We start from the raw sequence: 21,943 nt of genomic DNA on the forward strand, positions 1-21,943 counted from the left end.
ATCAATCAAGGCTCATCACACAAGGTTAAGTCTCTTTCATCTCCTTTTAATCTACAACAGTCCCTTGTCTTTTTTTTAAATGTAATTTAATTTATTTTTTTATACAGCAGATTCTTATTAGTCAACAATTTTATACACATCAGTGTATACATGTCAATCCCAATCGTCCAATTCATCACACCACCACCACCCCCCCCCACCACTTTCCCCCCTTGGTGTCCATACGTTTGTTCTCTACATCTATATCTCTATTTCTGCCCTGCAAACCGGTTCATCTGTACCATTTTTCTAGGTTCCACATATATGCATTAATATACATATTTGTTTTTCTCTTTCTGACTTACTTCACTCTGTATGACAGTCTCTAGATCCATCCACGTCTCAACAAATCACCCAATATCGTTCCTTTTTATGGTTGAGTAATATTCCATTGTATATATGTACCACATCTTCTTTATCTATTCATCTGTCGATGGGCATTTAGGTTGCTTCCATGACCTGGTTACTGTAAACGGTGCTGCAGTGAATATTGAGGTGCATGTGTCTTTTTGAATTATGGTTTTCTCTGGTTATATGCCCAGTAGTGGAATTGCTGGATCATATGATAATTCTACTTTTAGTTTTTTAAGGAACCTCCATACTGTTCTCCATAGTGGCTGTATCAACTTACATTCCCACCAACAGTGCAAGAGGGTTCCCTTTTCTCCATACCCTCTCCAGCATTTGTTGTTTGTAGATTTTCTGATGATGCCCATTCTAACTGGTGTGAGGTGATATCTCATTGCAGTTTTGATTTGCATTTCTCTAATAATTAGTGATGTTGAGCAGCTTTTCATGTGCTTCTTGGCCATCTGTATGTCTTCTTTGGAGAAATGTCTATTTAGGTCTTCTGCCCATTTTTGGATTGGGTTGTTTGTTTTTTAATATTGAGCTGCATGAGCTGTTTATATATTTTGGAGGTTAATCCTTTGTCCGTTGATTCATTTGCAAATAATTTCTCCCATTCTGAGGGTTGTCTTTTCATCTTGTTTATGGTTCCTTTGCTGTGCAAAAGCTTTGAAGTTTCATTAGGTCCCATTTGTTTAGTTTTGTTTTTATTTCCATTACTCTAGGAGATGGATCAAAAAAGATCTTGCTGTGATTTATGTCAAAGAGTGTTCTTCCTATGTTTTCCTCTAAGAGTTTTATAGTGTCTGGTCTTACATTTAGGTCTCGAATCCATTTTGAGTTTATCTTTGTGTATGGTGTTAGGGAGTGTTCAAATTTCATTCTTTTACATGTAGCTGTCCAGTTTTCACAGCACCACTTATTGAAAACAGTGTCTTTTCTCCATTGTATATCCTTGCCTCCTTTGTCATAGATTAGTTGACCATAGGTGTGTGGGTTTATCTCCGGGCTTTCCATCGTGTTCCATTGATCTATGTTTCTGTTTTTGTGCCAGTACCATATTGTATTAATTACGTAGCTTTGTAGTATAGTCTGAAGTCAGGGAGTCTGATTCCTCCACCTCCGTTTTCTTCCCTCAAGACTGCTTTGGCTATTCGGGGTCTTTTGTGTCTCCATACAAATTTTAAGATTTGTTGTTCTAGTTCCACAAAAAATACCATTGGTAATTTGATAGGGATTGCATTGAATCTGTAGATTGCTTTGGGTAGTATAGTCATTTTCACAATATTGATTCTTCCAATCCAAGAACATGGTATATCTCTCCATCTGTTGGTAGCATCTTTAACTTCTTTCATCAGTGTCTTATAGTTTTCTGCATACAGGTCTTTTGTCTCCCTAGGTAAGTTTATTCCTAGATATTTTACTCTTTTTGTTGCAGTGGTAAATGGGAGTGTTTCCTTAATTTCTCTTTCAGATTTTTCGTCATATAGTGTATAGGAATGCAAGAGATTTCTGTGCATTAATTTTGTATCCTGCAACTTTACCAAATTCATTGATTAGCTCTAGTAGGTTTCTGGTGGCATCTTTCGGATTCTCTATGTATAGTATCATGTCATCTGCAATCAGTGACAGTTTTATTCCTTCTTTTCCAATTTGTATTACTTTTATTTCTTTTTCTTCTCTTATTGCTGTGGCTAGGACTTCCAAAACTATGTTGAATAATAGTGGTGAGAGTGGACATCCTTGTCTTGTTCCTGATCTTAGAGGAAATGCTTGCAGTTTTTCACCATTGAGAATGATGTTTGCTGTGGGTTTGTCATATATGGCCTTTATTATGTTGAGGTGGGTTCCCTCTATGCCCACTTTCTGGAGACTTTTTATCATAAACGGGTGTTGGATTTTGTCAAAAGCTTTTTCTGCATCTATTGAGATGATCATATGGTTTTTGTTCTTCAGTTTGTTAATATGGTGTATCACATTGACTGAGTTGCATATATTGAAGAAGCCTTGCATCCCTGGGATAAGTCCCACGTGATCATGGTGTATGATCCTTATAATGTGTTGTTGGATTATGTTTGCTAGTATTTTGTTGAGGATGTTTGCATCTATGTTCATCAGTGATATTTGTCTGTAATTTTCTTTTTCTGTAGTATCTTTGTCTGGTTTTGGTATCAGGGTGATGGTGGCCTCATAGAATGAGTTTGGGAGTGTTCCTTCCTCTGCAATATTTTGGAAGAGTTTGAGAAGGATAGGTGTTAGCTCTTCTCGAAATGTTTGATAGAATTGACCTGTGAAGTCATCTGGTCCTGGACTTTTGTTTGTTGGAAGATTTTTAATCACAGTTTCAATTTCATTACTTGTGATTGGTCTGTTCATATTTTCTGTTTCTTCCTGGTTCAGTCTTGGAAGGTTATACCTTTCTAAGAACTTGTCCATTTCTTCCAGGTTGTCCATTTTATTGGCATACAGTTGCTTGTAGTAGTCTCTTAGGATGCTTTGTATTTCTGTGGTGTCTGTTGTAACTTCTCCTTTTTCATTTCTAATTTTATTGATTTGAGTCCTCTCCCTCTTTTTCTTGATGAGTCTGGCTAATGGTTTATCAATTTTGTTTATCTTCTCAAAGAACCAGCTTTTAGTTTTATTGATCTTTGCTACTGTTTTCTTTGTTTTTATTTCATTTATTTCTGCTCTGATGTTTATGATTTCTTTCCTTCTGCTAACTTTGGGTTTTCTTTGTTCTTCTTTCTCTAGGTGCTTTAGGTGTAGGGTTAGATTGTTTATTTGAGATTTTTCTTGTTACTTGAGGTAGGCTTGTATAGCTATAAACTTCCCTCTTAGAACTGCTTTTGCTGCATCCCATAGGTTTTGGATCGTCGTGTTTTCATTGTCACTTGTCTCTAGGTATGTTTTGATTTCCTCTTTGATTTCTTCAGTGATCTCTTGGTTATTTAGTAACCTATTGTTTAGCCTCCATGTGTTTGTGTATTTTAGGTTTTTTCCATGTAATTGATTTGTAATCTCATAGCGTTGTGGTCAGAAAAGATGCTTGATATGATTTCAATTTTCTTAAATTTACCGAGGCTTGATTTGTGACCCAAGATGTGATCTATCCTGGAGAATGTTCCATGCGCACTTGAGAAGAAAGTGTAATCTGCTGTTTTTGGATGGAATGTTCTATAAATATCAATTAAATCTATCTGGTCTATTGTGTCATTTAAAGCTTCTGTTTCCTTATTTATTTTCATTTTGGATGATCTGTCCATTGGTGTAAGTGAGGTGTTAAAGTCCCCCACTATGATTGTGTTACTGTCAATTTCCTCTTTTATAGCTGTTAGCAGTTGCCTTATGTATTGAGGTGCTCCTATGTTGGGTGCATATGTATTTATAATTGTTATATTTTCTTCTTGGATTGATCCCCTGATCATTATGTAGTGTCCTTCCTTGTCTCTTGTAACATTCTTTATTTTAAAGTCTATTTTATCTGATATGAGTATTGCTGCTCCAGCTTTCTTTTGATTTCCATGTGCATGGAATATCTTTTTCCATCCCCTCACTTACAGTCTGAATGTGTCCCTAGGTCTGAAGTGGGTCTCTTGTAGACAGCATATATATGGGTCTTGGTTTTGTATCCATTCAGCAAGCCTGTGTCTTTTAGTTGGAGCATTTAATCCATTCACGTTTAAGGTAATTATCGATATGTATGTTCCTATGACCATTTTCTTAATTGTTTTCGGCTTGTTTTTGTAGGTCCTTTTCTTCTCTTGTGTTTCCCACTTAGAGAAGTTCCTTGAGCATTTGTTGTAGAGCTGGTTTGGTGGTGCTGAATTCTCTTAGCTTTTGCTTGTCTGTAAAGCTTTTGATTTCTCCATCAAATCTGATTGAGATCCTTGCCAGGTAGAGTAATCTTGGTTGTAGGTTCTTCCCTTTCATCACTTTAAGTATATCATGCCACTCCCTTCTGGCTTGTAGAGTTTCTGCTGAGAAATCAGCTGTTAACCTTATGGGAGTTCCCTTGTATGTTATTTGTCATTTTTCCCTTGCTGCTTTCAATAATTTTTCTTTGTCTTTAATTTTTGCCAGTTTGATTACTATGTGTCTCGACGTGTTTCTCCTTGGGTTTACCCAGTATGGGACTCTCTGTGCTTCCTGGACTTGGGTGGCTATTTCCTTTCCCATGTTAGGGAAGTTTTCAATTATAATCTCTTCAAATATTTTCTCTGGTCCTTTCTTTCTGTCTTCTCCTTCTGGGACCCCTATAATGCGAATGTTGTTGCATTTAATGTTGTCCCAGAGGTCTCTTAGGTTGTCTTCATTTCTTTTCATTCTTTTTTCTTTATTCTGTTCCACAACAGTGAATTCCACCATCCTGTCTTCCAGATCACTTATACGTTCTTCTGTCTCAGTTATTCTGCTACTGATTCCTTCTAGTGTAGTTTTCATTTCAGTTATTGTAGTGTTCATCTATCTCTGTTTGTTCTTTAATTCTTCTAGGTCTTTGTGAAACATTTCTTGCATCCTCTCGATCTTTGCATCCATTGTTTTTCCGAGGTCCTGGATCATCTTCACTATCATTTTTCTTAATTCTTTTTCTGGGAGGTTGCCTATCTCCACTTCATTTAGTTGTTTTTCTGGGGTTTTATCTTGTTCCTTCATCTGGTACATAGCCCTCTGCCTTTTCATCTTGTCTATCTTTCTGTGAATGTGGTTTTTGTTCCCCAGGCTGCAGGATTGTAGTTCTCCTTGTTTCTGCTGTCTGCCCTCTGGTGGATGAGCCTATCTAAGAGGCTTGTGCAAGTTTCTTGATGGGAGGGACTGGTGGTGGGTAGAGCTGACTGTTGCTCTGGTGGGCAGAGCTCAGTAAAACTTTAATCCGTTTGAGTGCTGATGGGTGGGGCTGGGTACCCTCCCTGTTGGTTGTTTGGCCTGAGGCAACCCAACACTGGAGCCTACCTGGGCTCTTTGGTGGGGCTAATGGCAGACTCTGGGGGGGCTCACGCCAAGGAGTACTTCCCAGAACTTCTGCTGCCAGTGTCCTTGTCCCCACAGTGAGCCACAGCCACCCCCGCCTCTGAAGGAGACCCTCCAACACTAGCAGGTAGGTTTGGTTCAGTCTCCCCTGGGGTCACTGCTCCTTCCCCTGGGTCCCGATATGCACACTACTTTGTGTGTGCCCTCCAAGTGTGGAGTCTGTTTACCCCAGTCCTGTCGAAGTCCTGCAATCAAATCCCACTAGCCTTCAAAGTGTGATTCTCTAGGAATTCCTCCTCCCATTGCCAGACTCCCAGGTTGGGAAGCCTGATGTGGGGCTCAGAACCTTCACTCCTTTGGGTGGACTTCTGTGGTATAAGTGTTCTCCAGTCTGTGATTCACCCACCCAGCAGTTATGGGATTTGAATTTACTGTGATTGCACCCCTTCTACCCTCATTGTGGGTTCTCCTTTGTCTTTGGATATGGAGTATCTTTTTGGTGAGTTCCAGTGTCTTCCTGTCGATGATTGTCCAGCAGCTAGTTGTGATTCTGGTGTTCTCACAAGAGGGAGTGAGAGCACGTCCTTCTACTCCGCTATGTTGGTTCCGATTTTTCAGTCCCTTGTCTTTTTTCCCCCGTGACATTGACTTTTTTTAAGAGACCAGGTCAGTTGTCCGGTAAAATGTTTCACATTCTGAATCTGTTTTTATGTGGCATTATTTTACTCAAATACACAAATTTAAAACTTTTAAATAGTTAAACGTGTCAAACATTTTATTACTTATGGTCCTGTCTTTGGTGTCATTTCTAGAAAGGCCTTTCCCATTACAATTATATAAATGTGTATCTCTATTATTTTCCAGTACTTTAATCACTTCAGGTTTTACACTTAAATCTGTAGCCCATCTTATTTTGGTAAAATTGTGAACAGATTTCTTAATAGATTTACCATGACACTTGTGAGAATTAAGTAAATTATTAGGTGATGACATCAACAACCAATTTTGTGTGTAATAGTAACATGAATAAACATTTATTTAATGCAACAATAAATCATACAGGTAATGTTATTTGAGTGTCATATATTCGTTTTCTTTGTCAGGTTTCAGATATTGCATCAAACAGAAACTGCATCAAACAGAGGGAAAGATTGTGAGTCAGATTACAAAATAATCAGTATTTAATTTTGTGTCCACAGTTTATTCTATTTCATTATTTTCCCCCAGAAGAGTCACTAGTATTCTTCAAAGTAGTGGAGTCTATAATTCCGATCATAGTGAGTGATGATTTCAAATACAGTTCATTTAAATGAAAATGAGAAGAGGAAACAGAGCCATTATCTCCAAACTCACTACTTACACAGAATGTAAATTGGAATTATATACCAATGAAGAATTTCTATCATCATATAAACCACTCCATTCTTACTAGTACATTGGATGGTAATATTTCCAACATCTTCATAATTAGGACTGAGATTCTTTCTGACAGGATTTTCCTGATCATTATGTTATAATTTAGCTAACTTTAAAGGAGAATTAAATTATCTCTTTCTTATGAAGCATCCTGACTTATGTTTACATGTTTTTAATATTAGATTTGGTTTACTGAAGGGCAGTAGCCAATGCTGGGAAATACTTAAGGTAAAATGCTTTGTAAGTTTTATAAGTACCAGATGAGAAGCTGTGGTTTGTAATCTCAGAAAACCTGACTTTCAAAATATCTGCTCACCAGAAAGGTATAATTAAAAAGACAGACAGTACCAAGCTTTGGTGAGAGGAATTTCTATATCTTGGGAGTATAATTGGTACTTCAAAAACACATGGCTTTATTTATTCAAGCTAAATATACGCCTATCCTATGATCCAGCATTTACCCCTAGGCATTTCCCCAAGAGAATGGAAAACCTATGTCTACCAAAACATAATATACGAGAGTATTCATAGCAGCTTTATTCATAACAGCCCCAAACTGGAAACAACTCAAAGTCATTCAACAGGAAAATGGATAAATTGTAGTACATTCATACAATGAAATATTTTACAGCAATTTAAAAAATTACTGCTGCACGCAACACATGGATGCATATCACAGATATGCTGTATGATTTCATTTACATGAGCTTGAAGAACTGGTAAAGCTAATCTATGGTGATAGAAAGCAGAATAGTGGTTATTTACCTCTTGGGGATGAGGATGAGTGAGAAGAGTCATGAGGGAACCTTTTGGGGAGCTGGGAATGTTCTACATCTTGATCTAGGTGGTGTTTATTCACAAGTAGGAATTAAATAAACTGTACACTTAAGACTAGTGCATTAACTCACTATTCTGCCTCATATGAGAAAAAAATTCTGTTGTTGATGGTTTTAACTGTATGAAGGTTAGAATAAATATATTCAAGTTTCTTCCAGCTTAGAAGAAATCCTTAATCCTGTGTCCCCTCCTAGTACCTTCCTATCTCTGTCCTTCCCTTTACAGTCAAAGTTCTTTCAAAGATGTCTATATTCACTTTTTTATTTCTAATCTCCCAACCACTCGCTTCAACCACTGTCCTCTTATCTCTCCTGAAACCCTTTCCAAGTCCCTATTATACTTGCTATCAAATCTAATGGACAACTTTTTATTATTTTATGACCTCTCTGGAGCATTCCACACTCTTGACTTCTTCCTCCTCCTTGAAATTCTTTCTTGTTTCTGTTATGCTGCCTTACTTATTTTCATTCCTACCTCTGAGGGTGCTGCTTCTTAGTCTACTATGCTGACTCTCTTATCTGTCTGTCCTTAATTTTGGTGTTCCTCAAGGTTCTGCCCTGGCCCACCTTACGCATTCCCATTACTTCCATTAATACTTGTAACATTTACTTCCAGCCCAGGCCACTTTACTGAATGAAGTCCAGGTCCATTTATCCAACAGCCTATTAGGCATTTCCATTTTGATTTCCCACAGGTGCCCCAAGTTCAGTGTTATTACCCTGCCCTCAAATCTTTTCCTCCTGTATTCCCTACCTCAGTGAATGATACCCCCAATAAATCATATGACCAAGCCAGAATTTCATGGGTTATTCTTAATATATCCCCCTCTTTCTTTCCTCAGATGCAATTAACCACTTTGATTCCACCTTCTGAATAATGCTCAATTTTCTCTGCTTCTTTCCATTTTCACTACATTAACAGAGTTCAGATTAACAATCACACTAACATCCTCCTAAGTTTAGACCCCTTCCAAGTCATTCTCCATAGTAGAGCCCAAGTAAACTTTCTACAGGTATTCCATGAAAATTGTTCCACACGTAGATGTATTTTTGACAGATTCGCGGGAGGGTGTGAGCTCCACATCCTTCTACACCTTGATCTGCTCCCCGCCCCCGCAGAGTAAACTTTCTAAAATACAAACTTGATCATATTATTCCTTTGCTTAAAACTCTTCAATGGCTCCCCATTGCCCTTAGGATAAAACCCAACTGCTTAATATGGCTTACAACATGGCTCTTGATAACCTCTCCCGCCTAATCGCTCTCTTCTGCTCATTGATTACTACACTACAGCCTTATATTAAAACTACTTTCAGTTCTAAGATGTGCCATCATTTCTGGCATCTCAGGGCCTTTGCACATGCTTTTCCACTGGCTGTCACACTTTTCTCAACTCCTTTATCCTCTCCAACTACTATACATTCTTAAAGTCTCAGATGTCAACATCATTTTCTTTGGGAAATTCTCCCTAAAATCTCTAACCTGCATTAAGTGCCATCCCTGTGAGATACTTATCCCTCGGATGACCTGTGTCATGCTGTATTATCGTTGCTTGTTTGCTCCTCTCCATCTCCCACTTCAGTGTAAGCTTGATGGGTGCAGGGGCTGTGACTTGTTCACTTTCGTGCCCCAGTGCCTGATACAGTGCCTGACACATTGGCTTAGTATTTGTTAAGTGAAGAATAAGCCAACCATTTTTAAAGTACTATATTTTAAACAACATTAGTGTATTTATATGCATAATTGTGCTACTAACAGGAAGTAGTGAATCAGAGGTGTCTAAAGCATCATCTTTTTGACATTTCTGGAAAGGGAACTCGATTCAATTTTTTTTTTTTAAATACTCAAAGTCCACTGGTTGTACAGAGATACCAAAGACTTTATTTTGGCCACAGAAACTAAAACTCGGAACTTAAAGTTTGTGATTGAAGACCATGGTTTAAAGGCCTCTGCTCTTCCCCCTTCTCTGTTCTTTACAGGAAGGATAGAGCGGGTACCCTTTTCTCTGCCCTCCACACTCTCCACGTTTGTCTGAGCACTGATCCCCTGGGAACAACTCCTCTCCCTGCTCCACTAATGCAGCTCCTATATATCTGTCATTTTCTTTCATGACCCTGCTTTCCTAGACACAGTAATTGATAGAGGTGGCCAGCAGACTTAAGCTGTTTCATCACAGTACCCATCCCTTGCCCCCAGCTGATTAGCCTAGAGGTGGGAGTGAATCTGTTCGTCTCCAGGATTTTTTTTTTTCACTTTCTCTCCAGGTGGAGGGAGTTAGTCTTGAGTGAGGGGATGAACTGTCACAGAGATGACAGAGACTCCTCATGGTGTTTAAGTTCTGGATTCAGTTATTATGCAAGTTATTCCTGAAAGGACAGGGACCTCCCTATCCTTCCTACGTCTGATTTCAACACTTTCATAGAGTTCTTGTGCCAATTAATTCTCTTTTTTTTTTTTAACATCTTTATTGGAGTATAATTGCTTTACAATGGTGTGTTAGTTTCTGCTGTATAACAAAATGAATCAGCTATACGTACACATATATCCCCATATCCCCTCCCTCTTGCGTCTCCCTCCCACCCTCCCTATCCCACCCCTTTAGGTGGTCACAAAGCACCAAGCTGATCTCCCTGTGCTATGCGGCTGCCTCCCACTAGCTATCTATTTAACATTTGGTAGTGTATATATGTCAATGCTACTCTCTCACTTCGTCCCAGTTTACCCTTCCCCCTCTCTGTGTCCTCAAGTCCATTCTCTACGTCTGCATCTTTATTCCTGTCCTGCCCCTAGGTTCTTCAGAACCAGTATTTTTTTTTTTTTTTTTTTTAGATTCCATATGTATGTGTTAACATAAGATATTTGTTTTTCTCTTTCTGAGTTACTTCAGTCTGTATGAAAGACTCTAGGTCCATCCACCTCACTATGAATAACTCAATTTCGTTTCTTTTTATGGCTGAGTAATATTCCATTGTATATATGTGCCACATCTTCTTTATCCATTCATCTGTTGATGGATATTTAGGTTGCTTCCATGTCCTGGCTATTGTAAATAGAGCTGCAATGAACATTGTGGTACATGATTCTTTTTGAATTATGGTTTTCTCAGGGTATATGCCCAGTAGTGGGATTGCTGGGTCATATGGTAGTTCTATTTTTAGTTTTTTAAGGACCCTCCATACTGTTCTCCATAGTGGCTGTATCAATTTACATTCCCACCAACAGTGCAAGAGGGTTCCCTTTTCTCCACACCTTCTCCAGCATTTATTTGTAGATTTTTTGATGATGGCCATTCTGGCTGGTATGAGGTGATACCTCATTGTAGTTTTGATTTGCATTTATCTAATGATTAGTGATGTTGAGCATCCTTTCATGTGTTTGTTGGCAATCTGTATATCTTCTTTGGAGAAATGTCTATTTAGGTCTTCTGCCCATTTCTGGATTAGGTTTTTTTTTTTTTGATATTGAGCTACATGAGCTGCTTGTGAATTTTGGAGATTAATCCTTTGTCAGTTGCTTCATTTACAAATATTTTCTCCCATTCTGAGGGTTGTCTTTTCGTCTTGTTTATGGTTTCCTTTGCTGTGCAAAAGCTTTTAAGTTTCATTAGGTCCCATTTGTTTATTTTTGTTTTTATTTCCATTTCTTTAGGAGGTGGGTCAAAAAGGATCTTGCTGTGATTTATGTCATAGAGTGTTCTGCCTGTGTTTTCCTCTAAGAGTTTTATAGTGTCTGTCCTTACATTTAGGTCTTTAATCCATTCTGAGTTTATTTTTGTGTATGGTGTTAGGGACTGTTCTAATTTCATTCTTTTACATGTAGCTGTCCAGTTTTCCCAGCACCACTTATTGAAGAGGCTGTCTTTTCTCCATTGTATATTCTTGCCTCCTTTATCCTAAGTTAGTTCAGTGTTGGTTTCTGTCCCTCATAATTGAAAGAATTTTATCTAATTTACAATGAAATGTTTCTGTCTTTGCTGATACTACTACAAGAAAGCTCCCCAAACATCTCATAATCTGGCCAAGTAATCAATACACAAACTATGGATAATATGGTCCTATTCTACCAGCAGATGTCATTCCTAGCATAAACCTTGTGTGTGTATCCACAGAGTGATTCCTCCTCCATTTTACTTGTTCAGAGGGTGACTCTTTGTGAAAAATTCTTGTCATTACCCTATTTCTGGCTCTAAAATGTGGATTATTTTCAATGTGTTTTTCTGATATATGTTAACTCTCCTCAGTTTTCTAATACTTTTATACTGATGTTTCTTGTGCAAAGTAAAAAGGACTTTGCTTAGAGTTATAAAGGTTTTTGTGTATTTGGCCACACTTAAGTAGACTTTCTATGTTTAAGACATGTTCTATTGAAAGAGTTATATATTTTCCTGCATATATCATATGTATTCAAAGCATTTTCCATTTAACTATTATGAAATTCCAATGTAGTACCACTTATAAAATGGGGATATGCCTCCTGTTATGGATCAGAATTAGGACATTACTTCCACATGGAAGGAAATGTCTGGAATGAGTTAAAGGGGTTTTCCCCCAACACTGACTTCAGAGCCATATGGGACCAAACAGGAATGATGCATGTACAGGAGACAAGTATCATATGCTTAGTAACTTTGTATTTATTTATTTTTGTTCTTTTTTTTTATATTGGAGTATAGTTGATTAACAATGTTGTGCTAGTTTCAGGTGTACAGCAAAGTGATTCAGTTATACATATACATATATCTATTCTTTCTCAAATTTTTTCCCATTTAAGTTATCACAGGTTATTGAGCAAGAGTCCCCTGTGCTATACAGTAGGTCCCTGTTGGTTATCTATTTTAAATATAGCAGTGTGTACATGTCAATCCCAGACTCCCAATCTGTCCCTTCCCCCCACCCTCCCCCCCCCAGTAACCATAAGTTCATTCTCTAAGTCTGTGAATCTGTTTCTGTTTTGTAAATTAGTTCACTTGTATCATTTTATTTTTTAGATTCTGCATATAAGTGATATCATTTGATATTTTTCTTTCTCTGTCTGACTTGCTTCACTTAGTATGATAATCTCCAGGTCCATCCATGTTGCTGCATATGGCATTATTTCATTCTTTTTAATGGCTAAGTAATATTCCATTGTATATATTATATGTACCACATCTTCTTTATACATTCATCTGTGGATGGACATTTAGGTTACTTCCATGTCTTGGCTATTGTAAACAGCACTGCAATGAACACTGGGGTGTGTGTATCCTTTCAAAGCATGTTTTTCTCCAGATATATGCCCAGGAGTGGGATTGCTGGATCATATGGTAGCTCTATTTTTAGTTTCTTAAAGAACCTCCAACAGTGTAGGAGGGTTCCCTTTTCTCCACACCCTCTGCAGAATTTATTGTTTGTAGACTTTTTGATGATGGCTATTCTGACTGGTGTGAGGTGATATCTCATTGTATTATAGTTTTGATTTGCATTATTCATTCATTTTTGTGATGAAAATGTGGTACCATAAAATGCTGATGAATTCTAGGCACAGAATTCAGATTATTCAATTCATGGTGCTGGAAGGGACATGGAAATTGGATACAAAAGAAATTGTGTATGTTACCTTTTATTGGTAAATCAAGAGATACTCACATGGGAAGTAAAGAGTTAACAGCAGGCCTGGGACTCCCGCCCTCCTTACTAGGGGAAAAGGATTGACCACAGCCAGAGCTACTTATAAACATGCTAATGGTACTTGTTAGTGGAAAGATACCTGAGAGTCCCTATCTGAAATACTAATGCTTTTTGGCAGCATAGACCTGGTCTGTCTAGAATGTGTATTATAAATAAGCCAGCACTTTATGGCTTGATGTGGCAAGGCTGGCTGGAGATTGAGAGGGAGTCATGTAAGCATTTTCTGTCCAACTAAAGGAGTATAAAACTGGGAACCCCAAAATCAAAATGATGGGCTCTGTTTTGTGTGTGTGAGAACAACATGTTCACATAAATTGTTCAGAACTCAGTTGTCAATCTGAAACCAAAACATATCCTAATGCAGGAAAAAGGGACAGTTTTGGGAAGCTGTGTCTGATGGACTCAGGCTTCTCCAGAAAGGAATAGATATCATCTGTGATGGGTTCTTGTCAGTATCCTTTGTGTCACTTGTAAAGCTTGGTGTTGGGTAAGATGTATGATACTCAGGAGTCTACTCTGATCTTTCAACTCTTTGGCTAACATATCATGTATACACAAGAGACAAGAAGCTGATGAATGTGGCGTAACAGAATAGAGAAAGAGTATAGATTATTTATAAAAATAGTGCTGTGAAAATTGGTTAATATTTAGAAATAAATGGATTACTACTCTGGATAATATACTAGAACAAAAAATAAAAAAGGAAAAATCATTAAAAAATAGAATGAAATAGAAAATGTATGAAAATATTTCTGATTTTAACTTAGGGAAGCTCTTTCTAAGCCAAAAAAACACAAAAGATGAACTAGCAGAGAAAAGATTGATAGACAAAGAATACACTGAGGAAATGTATTTGCACTGCGTTTAACAAAGGTAGATTTAGTATATTAAGAGTTAAAAAGCACTGAAAAAAATTAATACCACTGTAGGAAAAGGGCAAAAGTGATGAACAGTAATGGCTAAATGCAAAAATATAAATTATCAATGAACATAAATACAACTATATTACTTATCAAGAAAACTTAAAATAAGTTTAAAAAATAGATATTATTTTCTACTACATTGGCCATGCTTAAGAGTAATGTTAACATCCTTATGGTTGGCACTGAATGTGGCAGCCACAGGAGAGAGAACATGCTGTGAGGAGTGCAGCAAGCTCAGGGCCTCTGGCTGCTGTACCTCTGGGATCCACCCAGGTGTGCATGCCAATGCCCCATTCTGCAGAGCTCCTAGCAAGTGACTGAGGACGGTGGGCCACTAGAACTGGGCCACGCCTGCCCAATACAAGATTCCTCTAAAAGGTCATCCTTGCTCAAGGGTTGCTCATTGGCCTGGCTGAGAATTTTTCAGTGCTGCACTGCAGTTTGAGGCTCTGCTCACCCATTCCTCCTTTCCTCCCACTCTTCTTTCACAGGTGTCAGTCCTGCTGAAAGCTTTCTCTTTGTACTGCTGTTCCTGCTCCCCTTAATCTTTCACAAATGTTTCCCCCAGTAAATATCTTGCATGTCTAACTTCATCCTGAAGAAAATCAATTAGTACAATCTTTCTGGAAGTCATAATAGTAATACTCTTTTACCCACATTTCACTTCTAGAAATTGACACTAAGGAAATTAACAGATATATTTATAAATTTTATGCAGGATTATCTGACAGTATTATTTATAATTGAAAAAAATGAAAAGAAACTAATAAAGGATTAGATAAATTATAATATCCTATAAAATAAAACAGTATATATGGTCTTAATTTTAAAGATATGGGATGTTACTTATTATATTTATTAATGTAAAAAGTTTACAAGGGGTACAATTTTATTAAAATATATATGTAGACAAAAGAACAAAGTATATATTCAAGGACGTAATTTTAATTTTCTTCTTTGTACTTTTCCCTATAATATCTAAATTCTGCAATGAACACATTGCCTTATGGTAAAAATACATGTTATTTAAATTATACCTATATAGGCATTTAAAAACCAGGAAAAATACCAAAATATAATTAGCAGTTATTCTTTGAGTGATGATATTATGAGTAATATTATTTCTTCTTTACTCTCCTGAATTTTAAAATTTTTCTAATATTAAAAATAATCTTCATTAGAATTAGATTTTACTGATTTTTTAAAACAATGCAAATCAACTTAAAATGGTGCTTGAACAATTGGACATATGTATTCAAAAATATAAACTCAGCCTATGCATCATACTCTATACAAAACTTAGCTGAACATGGATCACAGACCCAAATATAAAACATAAAACTATAGAAATTTTAAAGGAAAACATAGGAGATACTCCTTGATGTTTTACATGAGACAAAGAGGTCTTAAACAAGACACCAAAAACATGATTCATAAAAGAAAAGTTGATAAATTGAAGTTCATCAAAAAATTTTTAAATTGTTCTGTGGAAGACACTGTTAAGAAATTGAAGAGAGGGCAGACAGCAGAAGCAAGAAGAACTACAGTCCTGCAGCCTGTGGAACAAAAACCACATTCACAGTAAGATAGACAAGATGAAAAGGCAGAGGGTTATGTACCAGATGAAGGAACAAGATAAAACCCCAGAAAAACAACTAAATGAAGTGGAGATAGGCAACCTCCCAGAAAAAGAATTCAGAATAATGATAGTGAAGATGATCCAGGACCTCGGAAAAAGAATGGAGGCAAAGATTGAGAAGATGCAAGAAATGTTTCACAAAGACCTGGAAGAATTAAAGAACAAAGAGAGATGAACAATACAATAACTGAAATGAACACTACACTAGAAGGAATCAATAGCAAAATAACTGAGGCAGAAGAACGTATAAGTGACCTGGAAGACAGAATGGTGGAATTCACTGCTGTGGAACAGAATAAGAAAAAAGAATGAAAAGAAATGAAGACAGCCTAAGAGACCTCTGGGACAACATTAAATGCAACAACATTCGCATTATAGGGGTCCCAGAAGAAGAAGAGAGAGAGAAAATATTTGAAGAGAGTATAGCCGAGAATTTCCCTAACATGGGAAAGGAAATAGACACCCAAGTCCGGGAAGTGCAGAGAGCCCCGTACAGGAAAAACCCAAGGAGAAACACGCCGAGACACATAGTAATCAAATTGGCAAAAATTAAACAAAAAGAAAAATTATCAAAAGCAGCAAGGGAAAAACGACAAATAACATACAAGGGAACTCCCATAAGGTTAACAGCTGATCTCTCAGGAGAAACTTTATAAGCCAGAAGGGAGTGGCATGATATACTTAAAGTGATGAAAGGGAAGAACCTACAACCAAGATTACTCTACCTGGCAAGGATCTCATTTAGATTCGATGGAGAAATCAAAAGCTTTACAGACAAGCAAAAGCTAAGAGAATTCAGCACCACCAAACCAGCTCTACAACAAATGCTCAAGGAACTTCTCTAAGTGGGAAACACAAGAGAAGAAAAGGACCTACAAAAACAAACCGAAAACAATTAAGAAAATGGTCATAGGAACATACATATCGATAATTACCTTAAACGTGAATGGATTAAATGCTCCAACTAAAAGACACAGGCTTGCTGAATGGATACAAAAACAAGACCCATTGGGCTTCCCTGGTGGCGCAGTGGTTGAGAATCTGCCTGCCAATGCAGGGGACATGGGTTCGAGCACTGGTCTGGGAAGATTCCACATGCCGCAGAGCAACTAGGCCCGTGAGCCATAACTACTGAGCCTGAGCAACTGGAGCTGGTGCTCCACAACAAGAGAGGCTGCAATAGTGAGAGGGCCGTGTACCGCGATGAAGAGTGGTCCCCACTTGCCGCAACTAGAGAAAGCCCTCACACAGAAACAAAGACCCAACACAGCCAAAAATAAATAAATAAATAAATAAATTAATTAAAAAAACAAACAAAAAAACAAGACCCATATATATGCTGTCTACAAGAGACCCACTTCAGACCTAGGGACACATACAGACTGAAAGTGAGGGGATGGAAAAAGATATTCCATGCAAATGGAAATCAAAAGAAAGCTGGAGTAGCAATACTCATATCAGATAAAATAGACTTTAAAATAAAGAATGTTACAAGAGACAAGGAAGGACACTACATAATGATCAGGGGATCAATCCAAGAAGAAAATATAACAATTATAAATATATATGCACCCAACATAGGAGCACGTCAATACATAAGGCAACTGCTAACAGCTATAAAAGAGGAAATCAACAGTAACACAATAATAGTGGGGGACTTTAACACCTCACTTACACCAGTGGACAGATCATCCAAAATGAAAATAAATAAGGAAACAGAAGGTTGAAGTGGCACAATAGACCAGATAGATTTAATTGATATTTATAGGACATTCCATCCAAAAACAGCAGATTACACTTTCTTCTCAAGTGTGCACGGAACATTCTCCAGGATAGATCACATCTTGGGTCACAAATCAAGCCTCAGTAAATTTAAGAAAATTGAAATCATATCAAGCATCTTTTCTGAAAACAATGCTATGAGATTACAAATCAATTACAGGGAAAAAAACGTAAAATACAGAAACACATGGAGGCTAAACAATAGGTTACTAAATAACCAAGAGATCACTGAAGAAATCAAAGAGGAAATCAAAACATACCTAGAGAAAAATGACAATGAAAACAAGATGATCCAAAACCTATGGGATGCAGCAAAAGCAGTTCTAAGAGGGAAGTTTATAGCTATACAAGCCTACCTCAAGTAACAAGAAAAATCTCAAATAAACAATCTAACCCTACACCTAAAGCACCTAGAGAAAGAAGAACAAACAAAACCCAAAGTTAGCAGAAGGAAAGAAATCATAAAGATCAGAGCAGAAATAAATGAAATAGAAACAAAGAATACAATAGCAAAGATCAATAAAACTAAAAGCTGGTTCTTTGAGAAGATAAACAAAATTGATAAACCATTAGCCAGACTCATCAAGAAAAAGAGGGAGAGGACTCAAATCAATAAAATTAGAAGTGAAAAAGGAGAAGTTACAACAGACACCACAGAAATACAAAGCATCCTAAGAGACTACTACAAGCAACTGTATGCCAATAAAATGGACAACCTGGAAGAAGTGGACAAGTTCTTAGAAAGATATAATCTTCCAAGACTGAACCAGGAAGAAATAGAAAATATGAACAGACCAATCACAAGTAATGAAATTGAAACTGTGATTAAAAATCTTCCAACAAACAAAAGTCCAGGACCAGAAGGCTTCACAGGTGAATTCTATGAAACATTTCGAGAACAACTAACACCTATCCTTCTCAAACTCTTCCAAAAAATTTCAGAGGAAGGAACACTCCCAAACTCATTCTATGAGGCCACCATCACCCTGATACCAAAACCAGACAAAGATACTACAAAAAAAGAAAATTACAGACCAATATCACTGATGAATATAGATGCAAACATCCTCAACAAAATACTAGCAAACATAATCCAACAACACATTAAAAGGATCATACACCATGATCAAGTGGGATTTATCCCAGGGATGCAAGGATTCTCCAATATAGGCAAATCAATCAATGTGATACACCATATTAACAAATTGAAGAATAAAAACCATATGATCATCTCAATAGATGCAGAAAAAGCTTTTGACAAAATTCAACACCCATTTATGATAAAAACTCTCCAGAAACTGGGCATAGAGGGAACCTATCTCAACATATTAAAGGCCATATACGACAAACCCACAGCAAACATCATTCTCAATGGTGAAAAGCTGAAAGCATTTCCTCTAAGATCAGGAACAAGACAAGGATGTCCACTCTCGCCACTATTATTCAACATAGTTTTTGGAAGTCTTAGCCACGACAATCAGAGAAGAAAAATAAATAAAAGAATACACATTGGAAAAGAAGAAGTAAAACTGTCACTGTTTGCAGATGACATGATACTATACATAGAGAATCCTAAAAATGCCACCAGAAAACTACTAGAGCTAATCAATGAATTTGGTAAAGTTGCAGGATACAAAATTAATGCACAGAAATCTCTTGCATTCCTATACACTATATGATGAAAAATCTGCAAGAGAAATTAAGGAGACACTCCCATTTACCACTGCAACAAAAAGAATAAAAAACCTAGGAATAAACCGACCTAGGGAGACAAAAAACCTGTATGCAGAAAACTATAAGACACTGATGAAAGAAATTAAAGATGCTACCAACAGATGGAGAGATATACCATGTTCTTGGATTGGAAGAATCAATATTGTGAAAATGAGTATACTACTCAAAGCAATCTACAGATTCAATGCAATCCCTATCAAATTACCAATGGCATTTTTTATGGAACTAGAACAACAAATCTTAAATTTTGTATGGAGACACAAAAGACCCCGAATAGCCAAAGCAGTCTTGAGGGAACAAAACGGAGCTGGAGGAATCAGACTCCCTGACTTCTGACTATACTACAAAGCTACAGTAATCAAGACAATATGGTACTGGCACAAAAACTGAAACATAGATCAAAGGAACAAGATAGAAAGCCCAGAGATAAACCCATGCACCTATGGTCAACTAATATATGACAAAGGAGGCAAAGATATACAACGGAGAGAAGACAGTCTCTTCAATAAGTGGGGCTGGGAAAACTGGACAGCTACATGTAAAAGAATGAAATTAGAACATTCCCTAACACCATACACAAAAATAAACTCAAAATGGATTTGAGACCTAAATGTAAGACTGGACACTATAAAACTCTTAGAGGAAAACATAGGAAGAACACTCTTTGACATAAATCACAGCAAGATCTTTTTTGATCCACCTCCTAGAGTAATGGAAATAAAACCAAAAATAAACAAATGGGACCTAATGAAACTTCAAAGCTTTTGCACAGCAAAAGAAGCCATAAACTAGATGAAAAGACAGCCCTCAGAATGGGAGAAAATATTTGCAAATGAAGCAACGGACAAGCGATTAATCTCCAAAATTTAGAAGCAGCTCAATATCAAAAAAACAAACAACCCAATCCAAAAATGGGCAGAAGACCTAAATAGACATTTCTTCAAAGAAGACGTACAGATGGCCAAGAAGCACATGAAAAGCTGCTCAACATCACTAAGTATTAGAGAAATGCAAATCAAAACTACAGTGAGGTATTATCTCACACCAGTTAGAATGGGCATCATCAGAAAATCTACAAACAATAAATGCTGGAGAGGGTGTGGAGAAAAGGGAGCCCTCTTGCACTGTTGGTGGGAATGTAAATTGATCCAGCCACTATGGAGAACAGTATGGAGGTTCCTTAAAAAATAAAAATAGAATTACCATATGATCCAGCAATCCCACTACTGGGCATATACCCAGAGAAAACCATAATTCAAAAAGACACATGCACCCCAATGTTCACTGCAGCACTATTTACAATAGCCAGGTCATGGAAGCAACCTAAATGCCCATCGACAGATGAATAGATAAAGAAGATGTGGTACATATATAGAATGGAATATTACTCAGCCATAAAAAGGAATGAAATTGGGTCATTTGTAGAGACGTGGATGGATCTAGAGACTGTCATACAGAATGAAATAAGTCAGAAAGAGAAAAACAAATATCGTATATTAATGCATATATGTGAAACCTAGGGAATGGTACAGATGAACCGGTTTGCAGGGCAGAAATAGCTACACAGATGTAGAGAACAAACGTATGGACACGAAGGGGGGAAAGTGGCAGGGGGTGGGTGTGGTGGTGTGATGAATTGGGAGATTGGGATTGATATGTATATACTGATGTGTATAAAATTGATGACTAATAAGAACCTGCTGTATAAAAAAATAAATAAAATAAAATTCAAAAATTAAACTAACTAACTAACTAACTAACTAAATAAAAGTGAAAATACAAACCTCAGACTGGAAAAAATATTTGCAACTTACATATTTGACAAAGGAGGTATATTTAGAAAATACAAAGTACTCTCAAAACTCAACAGTTAGAAAACAACCCACTAAAAAATAAGCAAAACACTTAACCAGACACTTCACAGAAGAATATATGTGGATGGCAAATAAGGACATAAAAATTGCTCAGGGACTTCCCTGGTGGCGCAGTGGTTAAGAATCCACCTGCCAATGCAGAGGACATGGGTTCAAGCCCTGGTCCCAGAACATCCCACATGCCGCGGAGAAACTAAGCCCGTGCGCCACAACTACTGTGCCTGCGCTCTAGAGCTCGCGTGCATAGAGCCCGTGCTCTGCAACAAAGAGAAGCCACCGCAATGAGAAGCCCGAGCACAGCAACAAGGAGTACCCCTGCTCGCCGCACTAGAAAAAGCCTGCACGCAGCAACAAAGACCCAACGCAGCCAAAGATAAATTAATTAATTAATTAATGGGAAAAAAAAGATGCTCAACATCATTGGTCATTAGGGAAATTCGAATTAAAAACACGAACTACCTCTATAAGCTTTTAGAATGCATAAAACGAACAAAAGCTAACAATACTAAGTGCTGGCAAGGATGCAGGGACACTTTAATTCTTATACATGCTGGCTGGAGTGCAAAATGTTACAATCACTTGGGAAAACAGTTTGGCAGCTTCTTATAAAGTTAAATACATAGTACATAATTGCCAAGTGACCCAGACATTCTACTCCTCTGTATTTACCCAGAATAAATGAAAATTATGTTCGCCCAAGAACCTGTATGTCAAT

At 37.3% G+C, this 21,943-nt stretch overlaps 1 protein-coding gene across 3 annotated transcripts in view; it reads right to left on the minus strand.

The window, feature by feature from the left end:
- The window catches only part of RGS7BP (regulator of G protein signaling 7 binding protein), a 126,649-nt gene that overhangs the window by 61,549 nt on the left and 43,157 nt on the right, over window positions 1–21,943 (minus strand). Inside the window, exon 2 of one of the 3 annotated variants that reach the window (XM_082457371.1) lies at window positions 1,782–6,484. The exons of the other annotated variants lie outside the window; for them this stretch is intronic. Within the exon in view, the coding sequence (XP_082313497.1) occupies window positions 1,870–2,841 (972 nt within the window). The 5' untranslated portion in view covers window positions 2,842–6,484 and the 3' untranslated portion in view covers window positions 1,782–1,869. Of the gene's footprint in view, window positions 1–1,781; window positions 6,485–21,943 lie in introns of those variants that run through there. 3 annotated transcript variants of the gene reach the window in all.

Source organism: Balaenoptera physalus, assembly GCF_965194825.1.
Source record: "Balaenoptera physalus genome assembly, chromosome: 3".
Classification (NCBI taxonomy): Eukaryota; Metazoa; Chordata; class Mammalia; order Artiodactyla; family Balaenopteridae; genus Balaenoptera; species Balaenoptera physalus.